The 16,922-nt window shown below is 43.5% G+C and overlaps 1 protein-coding gene across 1 annotated transcript in view; it reads left to right on the top strand.

The window, feature by feature from the left end:
- LOC140462790 (myosin-7-like) overlaps positions 1 to 16,922 on the top strand; it is an 86,214-nt gene that overhangs the window by 56,425 nt on the left and 12,867 nt on the right. Inside the window, exons 30-38 of the mRNA XM_072556069.1 lie at positions 2,226 to 2,344; positions 5,150 to 5,346; positions 6,175 to 6,524; positions 7,465 to 7,589; positions 12,954 to 13,069; positions 14,080 to 14,272; positions 14,685 to 14,888; positions 14,983 to 15,108; positions 15,706 to 15,876. Coding sequence (XP_072412170.1) covers positions 2,226 to 2,344; positions 5,150 to 5,346; positions 6,175 to 6,524; positions 7,465 to 7,589; positions 12,954 to 13,069; positions 14,080 to 14,272; positions 14,685 to 14,888; positions 14,983 to 15,108; positions 15,706 to 15,876 — 1,601 coding nt within the window. The remainder of the gene's footprint in view (positions 1 to 2,225; positions 2,345 to 5,149; positions 5,347 to 6,174; positions 6,525 to 7,464; positions 7,590 to 12,953; positions 13,070 to 14,079; positions 14,273 to 14,684; positions 14,889 to 14,982; positions 15,109 to 15,705; positions 15,877 to 16,922) is intronic.

The following is a 16,922-nucleotide window of genomic DNA, read 5'->3' as shown; positions in this document are numbered from 1 at the left end:
AGGTTGGATTCCCACCTTGGGCCACCGTCTGTGTAGAGTTTACATATTCTCCCTGTGCCTGCTTGGATTTCCTCCCACAATCCAAAAATGTGCAGGTCAGGTGAATTGGCTATGCTAAATTGCCCGTAGTTTTAGGTGCATAAGTCAGGGGTAAATATAGGGTAGGGGATGGGTTACTCTTTGGAGGGTCAGTGTGGATTTGTTGGGCCAAATGACCTGTTTCCACATTGTAGGGAATCTAATCTAATCTAGTTCCTCTCCTTCTTAAGGAAACAGTCAAAGTTGCTAATAAGACTCGAAGTGTCCTCCAGCACAGAGACAGGCCCATTGGCCCAAACTGGTCCATACCGACCAAAATATCCATCCACGCTAACCCCATTTCCCTGCACTTGGCCCATATCCTTCTAATCCTTTCCTATCCATGTTTTTATCCAAATGCCTTTTAAATGTTGTTAATGTACCCACCTCAACCACTTCTGCTAGCAGCTCATTCCATATACGTACCACCCTCTGCATAAAAATGCTGGCCCTCAGGTTCCCTTTTATTCTTTCCCCTTTAACCTTAAACTGATTCCCTCTAGTCCTCTTTTCCCCAACCCTAGGAAAAAGACTGAGTGGATTCACCCTCTCCGTGCCCTCTCCATGCCCTCTCATGATCTATACACCTTTAGAAAGGTCCCCCCTGCCCCTCAGTCTCCTACGCTCTAAACAAAAACATCCTTGCTTGTCCAACCTCTCCCTATAACTCAGACTGTTGAGTCCTGACAACGTCCTTGTAAGCTTCTTCTGTACTCTGTCCAGTGAAATAACACACTTCCTATAGCAAGGTGACCAAAATCGAACAGAATACTCCAAGTGCGGCCTCACCAACGTCCTGTACAACTGCAACATGACTTCCCAGCTTCTATACTCAATGCTCTGACTGATGAAGGCCAGTGTTCCAAAAGCTTTCTTCACTGCCCTGTCTACCTGGGACTCCACTTACAGAGAACATTACACCTGAATTCCAAGGTCCCTCTGTTCCACTATACTCCTTAAGGTTCTACTATTCACCATGAAACCCCTATCTTGATTTGACTTTCCAAAATGCAAGACCTCACACTTATCTAAAGTCCATTTACAATTTCTTCCCCAGCTGATCAATTTCCTGCTGCAATTTCTGATAACCTTCCTCACTGTCCACAATACCACCTATTTTAGTGTCATCAGCAAACTTACTTATCATGCCTTGTACATTTTCATCCAAATCATTGATATCAATAACAAACAGATGGGCCCAGCACTGACCCTGAGGTACCCCACTATTCACAGGCCTTCAGTCCAACAACATCCTTCTACTATTACCCTCTGCTTCCTATCATCAAGCCTATTGTGTATCCAACTTGCCAAGTCTCCCTGGATTCCATGCGATCTAACCTTCCAGAGCAGCCGACCATGTAGAACCTTTTCAAAGGCCTTACTGAAATCCATATAGATTACGTCTGCTTCCCTGGCCCAATCAACCTTCCTGGTCACTTCATGAAAGATCTTTGACAAATTTATGAGACATGATCTCCCACTCTCAAAGCCATTGTGGAGAGCTGCCAGGGTAAGAGAGAGACAGCAAATCTGGGATGGAGCAGGAAGACGGAGCCCTTGGTGTTGAATCTAGACTTGCACAGGAATAGACTGGGAGAAAGTAAAGACTGCAGATGCTGGAGATCAGGCAGCATCCGAGGAGAAGACGTTTCGAGCATAAACTCCTCATCAGGAGCTTCGTGCAGTTTATTCATTCCTGATGAAGAGTTAATGCTCAATGTCAACTCTCCTGCTCCTCGAATGCTGCCTTATCAACTGTGCTTTTCCAGCACCACACTTTTTGACTCAGGAATAGACTGAACAGGACCTGGGGAGTGAACTCCCCCACCTGGGATTCTAACAGCTCACTGTCTCTCCTCCCTCAACCCTAACCTCCCCCTCCCCTGGATACCTCATCGGGCTGGAAGTGTGAATTTTCACGTGGCTATTTCTACTTAATCCCAATAACATCAGGTAAATGGTGACTGTGACCCCACCTCCAGTGGAGGGTTGCTCTATGGTAATGTACAGGGAGTGCTTCTAACAAAATTCATTGCAATATGTCCCAACAATAGATGGGCTCATCAGAGAGGGCCAAAGAGAGTAGGGGGAAATTTAATTTATCACAAATGGAAGTGTTTCTAAGATTGTTCTATGATCACCATCAGGGGAATATAGCAGGCAAATGGAAGAAAAGGAAGCTCTCATTAACCAGTTAAGCCGTGGCAAAGTGTCCTTCACACAAAGTATTGAAGAGTTGAGAAGACAGTTGGAAGAAGAGACCAAAGTAAGTAACATCTTCACCTCTTCATTTCAGAAAAATACTTCACAAGAACATAATCAGTGAAAATAGACATTGCAACAGAGATTAAGATAAGTTACCAAAAACTTGGTCAAACAGATGGGTTAAAGGAAGAAAGCAAGTTAGAGATGTGGGAAAGGTAGAGATGTGGAAAAGTCAAGGGAGGGGTTTCTAGAGCTTGGTGTCCAGGCAGTTGAAAGCACAGCAATTGGTGGTAAAGCATATAGAGTAGCCAATGGACATGGGGCCAAAGAAACAGAGTTTACAGAGGGTTGTGGGCTGCAGAAGATCACAGAGATGGTGACAATGCAGTAATGTAGAGATCAGATATTGAGAATTGAAATACTGCTTATTCAGCTTCCAGAGTAGATCAAAATCCACTGGGTGGTAGGGGAATGGGATTTGGGATGATCTGAGGCAGGGATAGAAAAGAGAACATTATAAATCTGGAAGCAGGAGGCCTTAGTGATAGAGAGAAAATGTCAGCTACTCAGTTCAGAGTCAAATCTTGAGAAAAATCTGAGCCTTTAATTCTGACTAGGGAGAAGGATGCAGTGGTAGCTTGAGGGTTGAATTTATGGTGACACTGAAGTCAGTGGCTTCAGCTGTATTTATTTGGAAAAAAGCTCTGTTCATCCAAATGTGGATGCCTAAGAGCCAGCAACATAATGTAGAGCCAGCAGAGGAGCGAGGGAGGTGGTGGAAGGGAATCGCCAGTGAATATGTGAAAACTAACACTGGATATAGATGATGGCGCTGAGGGGTAGGATATGATTGAGAAACAGGAAGAGATGTCATTGATTCTCTGGCTACAGTTGGACAAATAAGAATGTGGAACTGTAGCTAGGTGACAGTGGGGAGGTGTTGGAGGGGAATGATGTGATCAACCATCAAAGACTGAAGATGGGTGATATTCTGGGAATATTTTATACCCATTTTTTAAAGGAGTGCAGTGATTATGATGTGGGCTTTGAAATCATACATCATACGCCATATGTCATACACTACACAATTAAACATTGTTTGCTAACATGCAGATGAGGAACAAGCAGTAGGTCTTCAGATTTGAGAGCAGGTTGCCTTGGGAGAATGAACTGGAGAAGGCAAGCATAAAGAAAGCATGAGATGAGAAAGCTGAAGGTTTGAGGCTAATACAAAGGGAGTACTTTCTGGATAGTCTGGCATGTCCGAGCAAGCCACTGTGTTCAAGGCAATTAGAAACAGACAAAAAATACAGGTCATGCCCTCAACACCCATAAAAGAAGAATTGAGGAAAGATTGGATATAGAGGATGTGACAGAGGCAGTGGAATGGACTGTTGTAATCATAGCAGCTAAGAAGGCCGTAGGTTTGTGGTTGAAGACAAATTGAAGGAGTAAGGGAAGAATGCTCAACAACAATGGGTACTTGAGGCATCATCTGTGGAGATAGGAGCAGGTTAATGCTTCAGAATCTAAATCTGAAGAAGTTTCATACTAGAAATAAAACATTAACTCTGTTTCTCTCTCCAAGGATACTGCTGGATCTACTGAGTTTCTCCAATATTCTGTGTGTTTGTTTCAGATTTCCTATCAGATACTTTTGCTCTCTAAAATGTTCCTAATGTAGGGACAGATTTGGCCCAATAGTCTTCTCACCAGATCTGTTGAGGAAAATCTAAACAAGTTCTCCTTCAAATATGCAACCCTTCCAAATAAAGGAGTTTTGTTTAAATTATTCATGGGACATGGGTGTCACTGGCTGGGCTGGCACTTATTACATATCCCTAATTGCCCACAGAATAGTTAAGGGTCAACCTCATTGTTATGGGTCTGGAGTGACAGACAGGTAAGGAGGGCAGTTTCCCTCCCTACAGGACATTGAAAAACCAGACAAAATAACAACAATTTCACAGTCATCATTGGCCTTTCATTCCATATTTTCTTGGAATTTGAACCTGGTTTTCTAGATAAATAATTGAGTGACAATACCAATATGCCATTGCCTCCCCCCGAGAGTGATGAGAGGGGACTACGCAGGAGAAAGAGGGAATGGAAGAGAATGGAAGCTTTACTCAGCAGAAAGATGAATTGACTGATGTAGTATCCTGGCACTGGATTAGTGGTGTTGGAAGAGCACAGCAGTTCAGGCAACATCCAAGTAGCTCCGAAATCGACGTTTCGGGCAAAAGCCCTTCCTGATGAAGGGCTTTTGCCCGAAACGTCGATTTCGAAGCTACTTGGATGCTGCCTGAACTGCTGTGCTCTTCCAGCACCACTAATCCAGAATCTGGTTTCCAGCATCTGCAGTCATTGATTTTACCTCGTAGTATCCTGGCAGACAGTTAGAGAAGGACCAGCACTCTACTTATTCCCTGAAAACAGACTACTATTAAGGCAACATTCCTAGGAGGCAGGCAAGTTTTGTAAATTTGGCTAAATTCCAATGTACTTCTGACAATGAACTTTGAGTGGTGACCAAAAGTGTGGGGTGACTGAGACCCACTCTGTCCTCATTAAAAAAAACTACATAGTCTCACTTCAACTGGGAATTGCAGAGTTATTCTCAGAGCTAGGATCTCTGGCCAGTTTGTCCTCTTCAGAAAGTGGCTATGCTTTTGGGTCACCGAGGGAGCAGTAGATCACCTCCTGATCTTTAAGACAGTACCAGTCTAGTGACATTAGGAAAGCTGATTGGTTTATACTCCCTTTGGTTTCAAGGCCACATCAACCTCAATAAGTCGTTGTGTAATGGACAAACCAGAATTGCAGGTCAGACCATAATAATTCATTGTTTGTGCTTCCATCAAAGTCTAAGAATGCTCTCGCTCATGCTCTGCACGCTTCACGACATGACTGTGACCTTCTGAGAGAACAGTATGAGGAGGAACAAGAGGCAAAGGCAGAACTGCAGAGGGCGCTGTCCAAGGCTAATGCTGAGGTGGCCCAATGGCGTAACAAGTATGAAACAGACGCAATCCAGAGGACAGAGGAACTGGAAGAAGCCAAGTATGTATGGTGACAATATTTAACATTGATCAGGAACACATCAAATTACCTATTATGGAAAGATAGGGAAGGGAATAAGACTATTTGGTCCATCACAAATGTGCAGGCCCTTTGAGAGAGCAATCCAATTGATTCCCCTGCCCCTCCACTTACACCCATGGTCTGCCAATACTTCTCCTTCTAGTATTTATCCAATTCCAATTTAAAAGTAATGACAGAATCGGCTCCCACTTCCATTTCGGGCAGCATGCTGTAAAATAAAGCTCTCACCTCCTGACACATTCCTTTACCAATCGCTTGGAGGAGTTTGTATTTCTCTGGTTCCGGGCTCTCCTCCAATGGAAACCCTTTCTCCCTAATCACCCAATCAGTAACCTGTATGGTTTTAAACAGCTGAGTTGTAAAGCACAGTAATTCAACTTTTATAGTCTCCCTGCCACGGAAATCCTTCATCACTGCTACTGTTCCAATAAATTCCCTCTGCAACTTCTCCATTAGCGATAACATTCTTCACAGTGACTGAGTAAGTTATTTTCCTCATACCATAGTTACACTGTGAGCTTAAAACAGAAAATCAAAGGCTTACTTCAGATTCAGTGCAGCTTGTGGAGTTAAAATGATTGGATGATTAAACACTGTGCCTGTATCTTCTAGCACAGACTGAACTTCTCAATATAGACAGTGTAGAGAGAGCAATCCTCACCTTTTCCACAGGGTAGAGAGAGTTTTACTCTGTATTTAGCCCTGTGCTGCAAGTGCTTAATGGGACATTGGCTGCCTGAATAAGCATGAGGAACTAAACAGATTCATTGGATTGTTTGATTAAAGGAAGAAGTTGGCTATTCGTCTCCAAGAAGCAGAGGAGGCCGTGGAAGCAGTAAACGCCAAATGTTCCTCACTGGACAAGACAAAGCATCGCCTGCAGACAGAAATCGAGGACTTGACAATCGACCTGGAGAGAGCAAATTCAGCTGTCTTCGCTTTTGACAAAAAACAGCGCAACTTTGACAAGACCATCGCTGACTGGAAGCAGAAATTTGAGGAGACTCAGGCTGAACTGGAGGCTTCACAGAAAGAAGCTCGTAGCCTGAGCACTGAGCTCTTTAAACTGAAGAATGCCTATGAGGAGTCACTGGATCACTTGGAGACTCTTAAACGAGAGAACAAGAACCTTCAAGGTATATTAATGTTTAGTTGTCCACACCTGAGACACAACCCTATTGCTCAGACTCTCTCGACTTTACTGCACTTGCCAGTCCACAAGGCAATGAGAATCTGAGGCCAAGAACAAAAGAAATTTTGGGGTAAAATTTGAGCTTTGGACACCAGTTTCAGCATTTCCTGTAGATTGAGAGGGTGTAATTACAGTTTGTCAATTACATTGGACTCGCCATTCTAACTTGGATGTAAGAATGGATAATAGGAAAACAGACAAAATTTAAATAGCAACAAAGAGCAAGATTCCATTATAGGACACGTAAACAGATATCATTTTTAATAATTTAAATTGTTGAATGTAAACCTGTTAAATAATTGGTAGAAAACAATTGCTATTATTCAGATGTATGTTGATTTTTGAAAGGCAAAACATCACTCCTTGTATTTATGAAATAGTTTCTACAGATGGGTATTTTAAGATCACTCAATAGTCCTGAGGGAGTGACGCACTGTCGGAGGGTCAGTGCTGAGGGAACACTGCATTATCAGGAACAATGGTTTCTCAGTGAGATGCTTGCTTAGGACTTCTTCTTTCACAATGTGGTATTCTCTTGGTACAGCAGCTTGGTACGACAGTGTTCTTTCACAGGTCAATTATTGAATGTATCTCATTTATCCCTCCCCCCGGAGGCTCCCTGCCTCTTTTCCTGATGAAGGGCTTTTGCCCGAAACGTCGATTTTCCTGCTCCTCAGATGCTGCCTGACCTGCTGTACTTTTCCAGCACCACACTGATCTAAACTCTGGTTTCCAGCATCTGCAGTCCTCACTTTTGTCTATTGAATGTGTTGGTCTTGGTTATGGGCTGTTGTCTCTGAAGTGGAGCTAGAACTGACATCATTGCTGAGGGAATCAAGGCAGATTAATCAAGGCAGAATAAATCCTGTTTCTTCTTGTGACAGATGAGATCACAGACCTGACTGACCAGATCAGTGAAGGAACTAAAACCATTCATGAGCTGGAGAAAGTGAAGAAGAACCTGGAACAGGAGAAAAGCGAGGTGCAGGGTGCATTGGCAGAGGCGGAGGTAGGTGGAAGCCTGAACTGCTGGAATAAAAGGAGGAAGTGCTCAAGTTTTGCCTTGTGCATGGGTTTGAACCTCAAATCTGGAAGAAGAGGACAAACACAGGTCAGAGAGCTGTGAATTAAGACTGTGGAGACTGATGGAATAGGTCAGTTGGAGAGAAATGAGTAATGAAGTCACTCTCAAGATGGTTTTGGGGTAAGATTGGGAGTAAATATCATCAAGGAAGGCAAACACTGGATTGTTCATTTCCTAAGGCATGGGAGGCTGCTGAAGGGAAGGTCTATTGGAAGGTTGGAGAGATGTAGACAATAGACAATAGACCATTCATTATGATCATGGCTGATCATCCTCAATCAGGATCCAGTTCCTGCCTTATCCCCATAACCCTTGATTCCACTATCCTTAAGAGCTCTATCCAACTTTTTCTTGAAAGTATCCAGAGATTTGGCCTCCACAGCCTTCTGGGGCAGAGCATTCCACACACCCACCACTCTCTGGGTGAAGAAGTTTCTCCTCAACTCTGTTCCAAGTGGCCTACCCCTTATTTTTAAGATGTGTCCTCTGGTTTGGCACTCACCTATCAGCAAAAACATGCTTCCTGCCTCCAGAGTGTCCAATCCTTTAATACTCTTATACGTCTCAATCAGATCCCCTCTCAGCCTTCTAAACTCAAGTGTATACAAGCCCAGTCGCTCCAATCTTTCAGTATAAGATAGTCCTGCCATTCCAGGAATTGACCTCGCGAACCTACGCTGCACTCCCTCAAAAGCCAGAATGTCTTTCCTCAAATTTGGAGACCAAAACTGCACACAATATTCCAGGTGCGGTCTCACCAGGGCCCTGTATAGCTGCGGAAGGACCTCTTTGCTTCTATACTCAATTCCTCTTGTTACGAAGGTCAGCATGCTATTAGCCTTCTTCACGACCTGCTGTACCTGCATGCTTGCTTTCATTGACTGATGTACAAGAACACCTAGATCTCGTTGTACTGCCCCTTTATCTAACTTGACTCCATTTCGGTCGTAATCTGCCTTCCTGTTGGAAGACCAAGTGGGAGAAAACAGTGATCATGTCAGACATGTTTAAAGACATGATTTAAAACAAACATCACGTTCCCTCCCAGGAAACAAAGCAACAACAAACAAATTAGGACAAATTAACCTTTTATTGTTAGACAGAGCTTTACAAAATTAGAAGCGAGAGAAACGTGGCTCCACTTTCTCACAACTGACCAATGTGTTTACTCGCTATGTATTGGCTAAATTTATATCTAGGATGATATATAAAGTGATCTACTGATACACAGATCCCGCTAAAGCACAATCATGCACTTTCCAGTTAAGTAAAACTACCTCTACACTGTCCCCATCAAACACTGCCAGGACAGGGACAAGTGGAGTTGGGTGGTAGGGTTGTGGGGTCAGGACTTACTCTAGCTCCTCCATTGTGTCAAGTTCTGGCCAATAATCTAGGATCCCCTCTCAGTGATAACCAGCCTTTATTGAGTCACTGGCTGTTTGTAACGGGATCCACTGGCTTTCTATTGAATTTCTGCGCTGTATTGTTCTATGTTCTATGAATGCTGTCTCTGGGAGACTTCACAAGGAAGCACTGTGCTACCGTGAACATTTCAGTTTCATTTTCTGAAAATTCCTCCACTCTTCAAACTTGTTCAAATGTGAAAAGATCCTTTTCAAAACTCTATTACTGCAAGAACCTTAAAATGTTGGGGAGGTACTTGTCAAACTTAAATAAAGCTACCAGGCTTGCATTCAAACACTTACTGGTAGCTCCCATGTGTGTAAACCATTTAATTGGTACTTGGAACAATACAGGAACCTAGTGAGAGTCAATGTGTAATGGTAATGTCACTAGACACCATTGACAGGATACTCCAGAAGCCCTGTGAAGGGTCTTATGCCAAATGCCGACTGTTCTGCTCCTCAGATGTTGCCTGACCTGCTGTGCTTTTTCTAGCAGTACACTTTATCTACTGAAGTCACTGGGTATGCTTGCCTTTATTGGTCAGTGCATTGAGTATAGGAGTTGGGAGGTCATGTTGCAGCTGAACAGGACATTGGTTAGGCCACTTTTAGAATATTGTGTGCAGTACTGGTTTCCCTGCTACAGTAAGGATGTTGTGAAACTTGAAAGGGTTCATAGAACAATACAGCACAGAACAGGCCCTTCGGCCCACGATGTTGTGCCGAACTTCTATCCTAGATTAAGCACCCATCCATGTACCTATCCAAATGCCGCTTAAAGGTCGCCAATGAATCTGACTCTACCACTCCCACGGGCAGCGCATTCCATGCCCCCACCACTCTCTGGGTAAAGAACCCACCCCTGACATCTCCCCTATACCTTCCATCCTTCACCTTAAATTTATGTCCCCTTGTAACACTCTGTTGTACCCGGGGAAAAAGTTTCTGACTGTCTACTCTATCTATTCCTCTGATCATCTTATAAACCTCTATCAAGTCACCCCTCATCCTTCGCCGTTCCAACGAGAAAAGGCCGAGAACTCTCAACCTATCCTCGTACGACCTACTCTCCATTCCAGGCAACATCCTGGTAAATCTTCTCTGCACCCTCTCCAAAGCTTCCACATCTTTCCTAAAGTGAGGCGACCAGAACTGCACACAGTACTCCAAATGTGGCCTAACCAAAGTCCTGTACAGCTGCAACATCACCTCACGACTCTTGAATTCAATCCCTCTGCTAATGAACGATAATACTCCATAGGCCTTCTTACAAACTCTATCCACCTGAGTGGCAACCTTCAAAGATCTATGTACATAGACCCCAAGATCCCTCTGTTCCTCCACCTGACCAAGAACCCTACCATTAACCCTGTATTCCGCATTCTTATTTGTTCTTCCAAAATGGACAACCTCACACTTGGCAGGGTTGAACTCCATCTGCCACTCCTCAGCCCAGCTCTGCATCATATCTAAGTCCCTCTGCAGCCGACAACAGCCCTCCTCACTGTCCACGACTCCACCTATCTTTGTATCATCTGCAAATTTACTGACCCACCCTTCGACTCCCTCATCTAAGTCATTAATAAAAATTACAAACAGCAGAGGACCCAGAACTGATCCCTGCGGAACTCCACTTGTAACTGGACTCCATGCTGAATATTTACCATCTACCACCACTCTCTGACTTCGACCGATTAGCCAGTTTTCTATCCAATTGGCCAAATTTCCCTCTATCCCATGCCTCCTGACTTTCCGCATAAGCCTACCATGGGGAACCTTATCAAATGCCTTACTAAAATCCATGTACACTACATCCACTGCTCTACTCTCATCCATATGCTTGGTCACCTCCTCGAAGAATTCAATAAGACTTGTAAGGCAAGACCTACCCTTCACAAATCCGTGCTGGCTGTCCCTAATCAAGCAGTGTCTTTCCAGATACTCGTAAATCCTATCTCTCAGTACCCTTTCCATTACTTTGCCTACCACAGAAGTAAGACTAACTGGCCTGTAATTCCCGGGGTTATCCCTATTCCCTTTTTTGAACAGGGGCACAACATTCGCTACTCTCCAGTCCCCTGGTACCACCCCAGTTGCCAGTGAAGACGAGAAGATCATTGCCAACGGTACTGCAATTTCCTCTCTTGCTTCCCACATAATCCTAGGATATATTCCGTCAGGCCCGGGGGACTTGTCTATCCTCAAGTTGTTCAAAATGTCCAACACATCTTCCTTCCTAACAGGTATCTCTTCTAGCTTATCAATCCGTTTCACACTCTCCTCTTCAACAATACGATCCCTCTCGTTCGTAAATACTGAAGAGAAGTACTTGTTCAAGACCTCTCCTATCTCTTCCGACTCAATACACAGTCTCCCACCACTGTCCTTGATCGGACCTACCCTCGTTCTCGTCATTCTCAGGTTTCTCACATACGCATAGAATGCCTTGGGGTTATCCTTGATCCTATCCGCCAGGGATTTTTCATGCCCTCTCTTAGCTCTCCTAATCCCTTTCTTCAGGTCCCTTCTGGCTATCCTGTATCCCTCCACTGCTCTGTCTGAACCCTGTTTCCTCAACCTTATGTAAGCCTCCTTCTTCCTCTTTACGAGACATTCAACCTCCCTCGTCAACCAAGGCTCCCTCACACGACCATTTCTTTCCTGCCTGATCGGTACATACATATCAAGGACACGTCGTATCTGCTCCTTGAAAAAGTTCCACATTTCCACCACATCCTTCCCTGACAGCCTATGCTCCCAACGTATGCTCCTCAAATCCTGTCTTACAGCATCGTAATTTCCCTTCCCCCAATTGTAAAAACTTCCTTGTTGTGCGCACCTATCTCTCTCCATAACCAAGGTGAAAGTCACAGAATTGTGGTCACCATCACCAAAATGTTCACCCACTAACGAGCCCACCACTTGTCCCGGTTCATTACCGAGTACCAAATCCAATATGGCCTCCCCTCTGGTTGGACAATCTACATACTGCGTTAGAAAAGCTTCCTGGACACACTGCACAAACACCGCCCCATCCAATCTATTTGATCTAAAGAGCTTCCAATCAATATTTGGGAAGTTGAAGTCGCCCATGACTACGACCCTGTGGCTTCTGCACCTTTCCAAAATCTGTTTCCCAATCTGTTTCTCCACATCTCTGCTGCTATTGGGGGGCCTATAATAAACACCCAACAAGGTGACTGCACCTTTCCTATTTCTGACTTCAGCCCATACTACCTCCAGAGGCAGATCCCCCTCAAACTTCCTTTCTGCAGCCGTTATACCATTTCTAATTAGCAATGCCACCCCCTCTGTTCATAAAAGATTTACAAGGATGTTGCCAGAGTTAGAGGGTTTGATCTATAGGAGAGGCTGAAAAGACTGGAACTGTTTTCCCTGGAGCGTCAGAGGCTGAGGGTTGACCTTATAGATTTTATAAAATATTCCTGATGAAGGGGCATACGTCAAAACGTCGATTCTCCTGCTCCTCGGCTGCTACCTGACCTGATGTGCATTTCCATTGCCACATTTTTCAACTCTGACCTCCAGCATCTGCAGTCCTCACTTTCTCCTAGTCAATAAAACCATTAGAAATTTTATTTTAAAAAACCCAGCTGGTTCACTTTTTTTCTGTAGGAAAGGAAACTACCATTCTTACCTGGTCTGGCCTACATGTGACCCAGACCCACAGCAATGTGGTTGACTCTTAAATGTCCTCTGGGCAATTAGGGATGGGTAATAAATGCTGGGAGCACTCACCTCCTGTGAACAAATTTAAAATTGCCTCTGCCTCAGGACCATTGTGAAATGAGCCAACAATCAGCTCTGGTTGCTAGGGTCACTGGAAACTCTGTTTGATGGGCTTTCCGTTTTTGTCCAGGGTGCTCTTGAACATGAGGAGAGCAAAACTCTGAGGATCCAACTTGAGCTCTCACAGCTAAAGGCTGAGATTGAACGCAAACTGTCAGAAAAGGATGAAGAAATTGATGGTCTACGGTGAGCTGAACAGTTTTGTTGTACATTATTCGGCATTAAACATCTTATGGAATTTCAGAGATTAGAGCAAGTTGTTCAAACAAGAAAGAAATTTTATTCAGATACAATTCTTCCTCCCAATTTGGTAGTGAACATTACTCATACAGTTAACCTTTCCTGTTACACTGTCCACTCGATGTTATCTTCTGGTCATTGAGTTCACACAGGCTACTTCTTAATTCAAAGTATCTGATTGAGTACTTGTGCCTAGGATCAAAATTCTTTGCTGAAATCAACAGTTTGCCTCCAAATGTTAGGACTGTGATTCTTTGAAACCAATTGATTGAATTGGTACAATATCCAATGAAGAGAATGATTAGACACATGATAGGAAAAGACTCCATCTATCTTAATGCTCACAATGACAGAACCTGGCAGGACAGCAGGCTAGACTTTGCAAATATCCTTCACCCAAAGTCATGAGGATGATCCAATATTACTTTCTCCCAATGTCCCATTACTTAGATTGCTGTATCCGGCCATTCCTGGTCTTTCCACATTATATTGAGGAATGACTGAGCGCACTGTACTTTACAAAGGCCGCCAGCTCTGACAACATTCCTGACTATAGCCCAGAATATCCTTGCAACAGAATTGGTCACCTCTCAATTAAGCTGTCCCAGTTTAACAAGCATATTAATACCAACCAGACAAACAGGTACGTACTGTCCCTCAGCTGAGGAATCAGCTTTTCCAGGTTAAGTTCCACTTGGAAGATGCACAGTGGTTTGTAAGAGTGCAGAATGTACACAGGATAGGGGATTTGGATTTCAGTGCTCTAGAGCAAGAGACTGGATAGCACCACCTCCTGATTGAGCCAGACAAATCTTGAAGGATCTTCTAGAATGAGGTTGCCGCAGATGGTAAGAATCAGAGGAAAAATACCTACTTTTCCATATCCTTGCCAATTACCCCATTGTATCTGTATCACAACAAAATCACTGCATTCAACATCACCTTGTTCATTCCAGGCGTAACCACCAGCGAACCATTGAACTGATGCAGGCTGCTCTTGATTCTGAGGCAAAGGCCAGAAATGAGGCTATTCGGTTAAAGAAGAAAATGGAGGGTGATTTGAATGAGATGGAACTGCAGCTTAATCACGCCAACAGACAAGCTGCTGAATCCCAGAAACTACTGCGAAACCTTCAGGCCCAATATAAGGTCAGTCAAGGCCTGGTCTGAGATTAGGTCAGGAAGAGTTTGGAAAACTTGTAAAGTAACCGTATTTGATTTGATGATAAAGTTGCCATAGTCTACTGGACCATCGAACTGCTCTCCCATTAGACAGAAGCAACTGGTGAGGGTTTAAACTGAGGGTTACCATGCCTCAGGTGAGGGGAAAAGTTGGAGAGGTTGAGTCCTTCACGGTAACTATAGCCGAGTGCAGGAACTGAACCCACGCTGTTGGCATCACTTTGCATTGAGCAAACTGACCCCCAACAGGAAAGTAAATAAAACTTTGGATAGAAGTCAAACTTTATCACATACAGAATAATTTAGTTTTGCTATTTAAGGAGCTCAATCAGAAAATCTTGAACATCATTGGCTCTAAAATAAAGTATGATTTATGTAGGACATCCAATTGGAACTTGATGAAACAATTCAGCAGAAAGATGATTATAAGGAACAAATTGCAGCAGCTGAGCGACACAGCAACCTGTTGGTGGCAGAACTTGAGGAACTGCGTGCAGTTCTCGAGCAGTCAGAGAGGGGCAGGAAACTAGCCGAGCAAGAATTACTGGAGGCAACTGAACGTGTGAACCTGTTACATTCACAGGTAAGCTCAGAGTGAGTGTGATTAACTATAAAAATTGCGAATCCCTGGTGTCAGAGCAGAGAGAAAATTATCCTTTTCTTTTGCATTTATTCAGAACACTGGTCTCATTAATCAGAAAAAGAAACTGGAGAATGACATTAATTCTCTAAGCTCTGAGGTAGAAGAAGCAGTGCAAGAATGTCGGAATGCTGAGGACAAAGCGAAGAAGGCAATCACAGATGTAAGTACCTCAAATTTCCTGAAAACAATCAACACCATTTGGAAATACTTAGAGCACACAAACTATTCAACAGGAATTGCATAACTTGCAGATTGCCTTACTTCAGTTATCTCTCAAAATGAGCAATGTGTGAAATGAAGCCATAACCTAAAGACAGTGAGAGTCATCAGTTGCTATTTTATAGTGCATTGCCCTCTTAGTAGCAGGCCATAAATGACCATATTTACTGGATTAAAGATCACACTTTCACATAAAGGAGTTTGAATTTAACCTCCAGCTGCTTTACTATGTCTTCGCCAGCAAGAATATTTCGAAAGATGCTGGCCATCCCAAATTTCTGCTTTTCACGCAATCGGATCCTGTCCATCTTGGATAATCTAACCTGCATTTGGTCTCTAGTAGTTTAGAGGGTGATTGGGATTGGGACACTCTGGGTGAAGCTATAATCATAACCTTTATCCTGGCTAAGAACAGCAGGAACTTTAATTAACTTAAATATCGTAGAACTCCAACTTGTAAAATATACATCTTATCATTCATATTCTACTTATGATAACCAGTTTTGACTCTAATGGTTGATGATTGCATGGTTTTCAGGCTGCAATGATGGCTGAGGAACTGAAGAAGGAACAGGATACCAGTGCCCATCTGGAGAGGATGAAAAAGAACATGGAACAGACAACCAAAGACTTGCAGCTGCGCCTAAATGAAGCTGAACAGATTGCATTGAAAGGAGGCAAGAAACAGATCCAGAAACTGGAGACCAGGGTGAGGGACTTCAAAAGGAAAATGTGATAGCACTTGTTTGGCTTAATCTATGGTTGGTTTAATCTAATGTTTCAGGGTGTGGCATTGAAAGCTGAGGGAGCAGCTCCTCAGAGAATGAGAGCCTGAAGCCAAATGGACTCTCAGCTAATTGTCCCACTGCATCATAGCCTCATTGATTAGTAACTGGCATATGGGAGAGAGATATTAGGGGGCTGGAGGCCAGAGGAGACAAGTAAGAGTGTTCAGAGGATGGAGTGAAGCATGTGCTAAGGCTGGGCCAAAGTGACCACCATTGGAAGTTACAGCACTTTCTGGAAGCCTTCAAAAGGAACTGAAGAATTTAATCGTCTTCTTAAAACAGGAAAGCTGTACATTAGGCCAAATAGCATCTATGGAGCAAGAAACAGGACTAATGTTTCAGATACCATCAACCTGAGATAATGATTGTTTTACTGTCCATCGATGCTAGCTGACCTAATCAGTATTCCCAGTGTTTACTATTTTTATTTGGTTTCCAGCATCCACAGTATACTACTTTTTGTTTTAACAGTCTCTCTCTTCAGCTCAATCAGGGAACTGAGGGTTATAGGGAAAAGGCAGGAATGTGGAGTTGAGGCTGTACCATTGCAGCATTAACTGGTGGAGCAGACTCAATGGGCTGAATATCAACTTCTACCAAAACATCTTATGGTGTTGATTGCTAATTATTTGTTCATGTAAACAACTATCAAAGGATAGTGAATGCCAATCCTATTTTCAGGTAAATTTTTGTTGGGGTCAGTGTTGGAGCAGAATGAGCTGATATCGAGAAACAGTGAATCTCTCTCGTCCATAAGACACATGAGCAGAAGTAGGCCATTCAGCCCATCAAATCTGCTATGCCATTCAATAAGATCATGGCTGATCAAATAATCCTGAACTCCACTTTTCTGCCTTTCCCCATAACCCTTGATTCCCTTACTGATGCAAATACAACCCAGCATTGACCACAGATTCATCTTCCGAGAGAAGAAATCCCTCCTAAACTCTGTTCCCAACTGGGAGAC

The sequence above is a fragment of the Chiloscyllium punctatum genome, chromosome 37 (assembly GCF_047496795.1).
Source record: "Chiloscyllium punctatum isolate Juve2018m chromosome 37, sChiPun1.3, whole genome shotgun sequence".
In the NCBI taxonomy this organism is placed as follows: domain Eukaryota; kingdom Metazoa; phylum Chordata; class Chondrichthyes; order Orectolobiformes; family Hemiscylliidae; genus Chiloscyllium; species Chiloscyllium punctatum.
The sequence above is the reverse complement of the archived record's forward strand: the minus strand, read 5'-3'. Positions and strand labels throughout refer to the sequence as shown.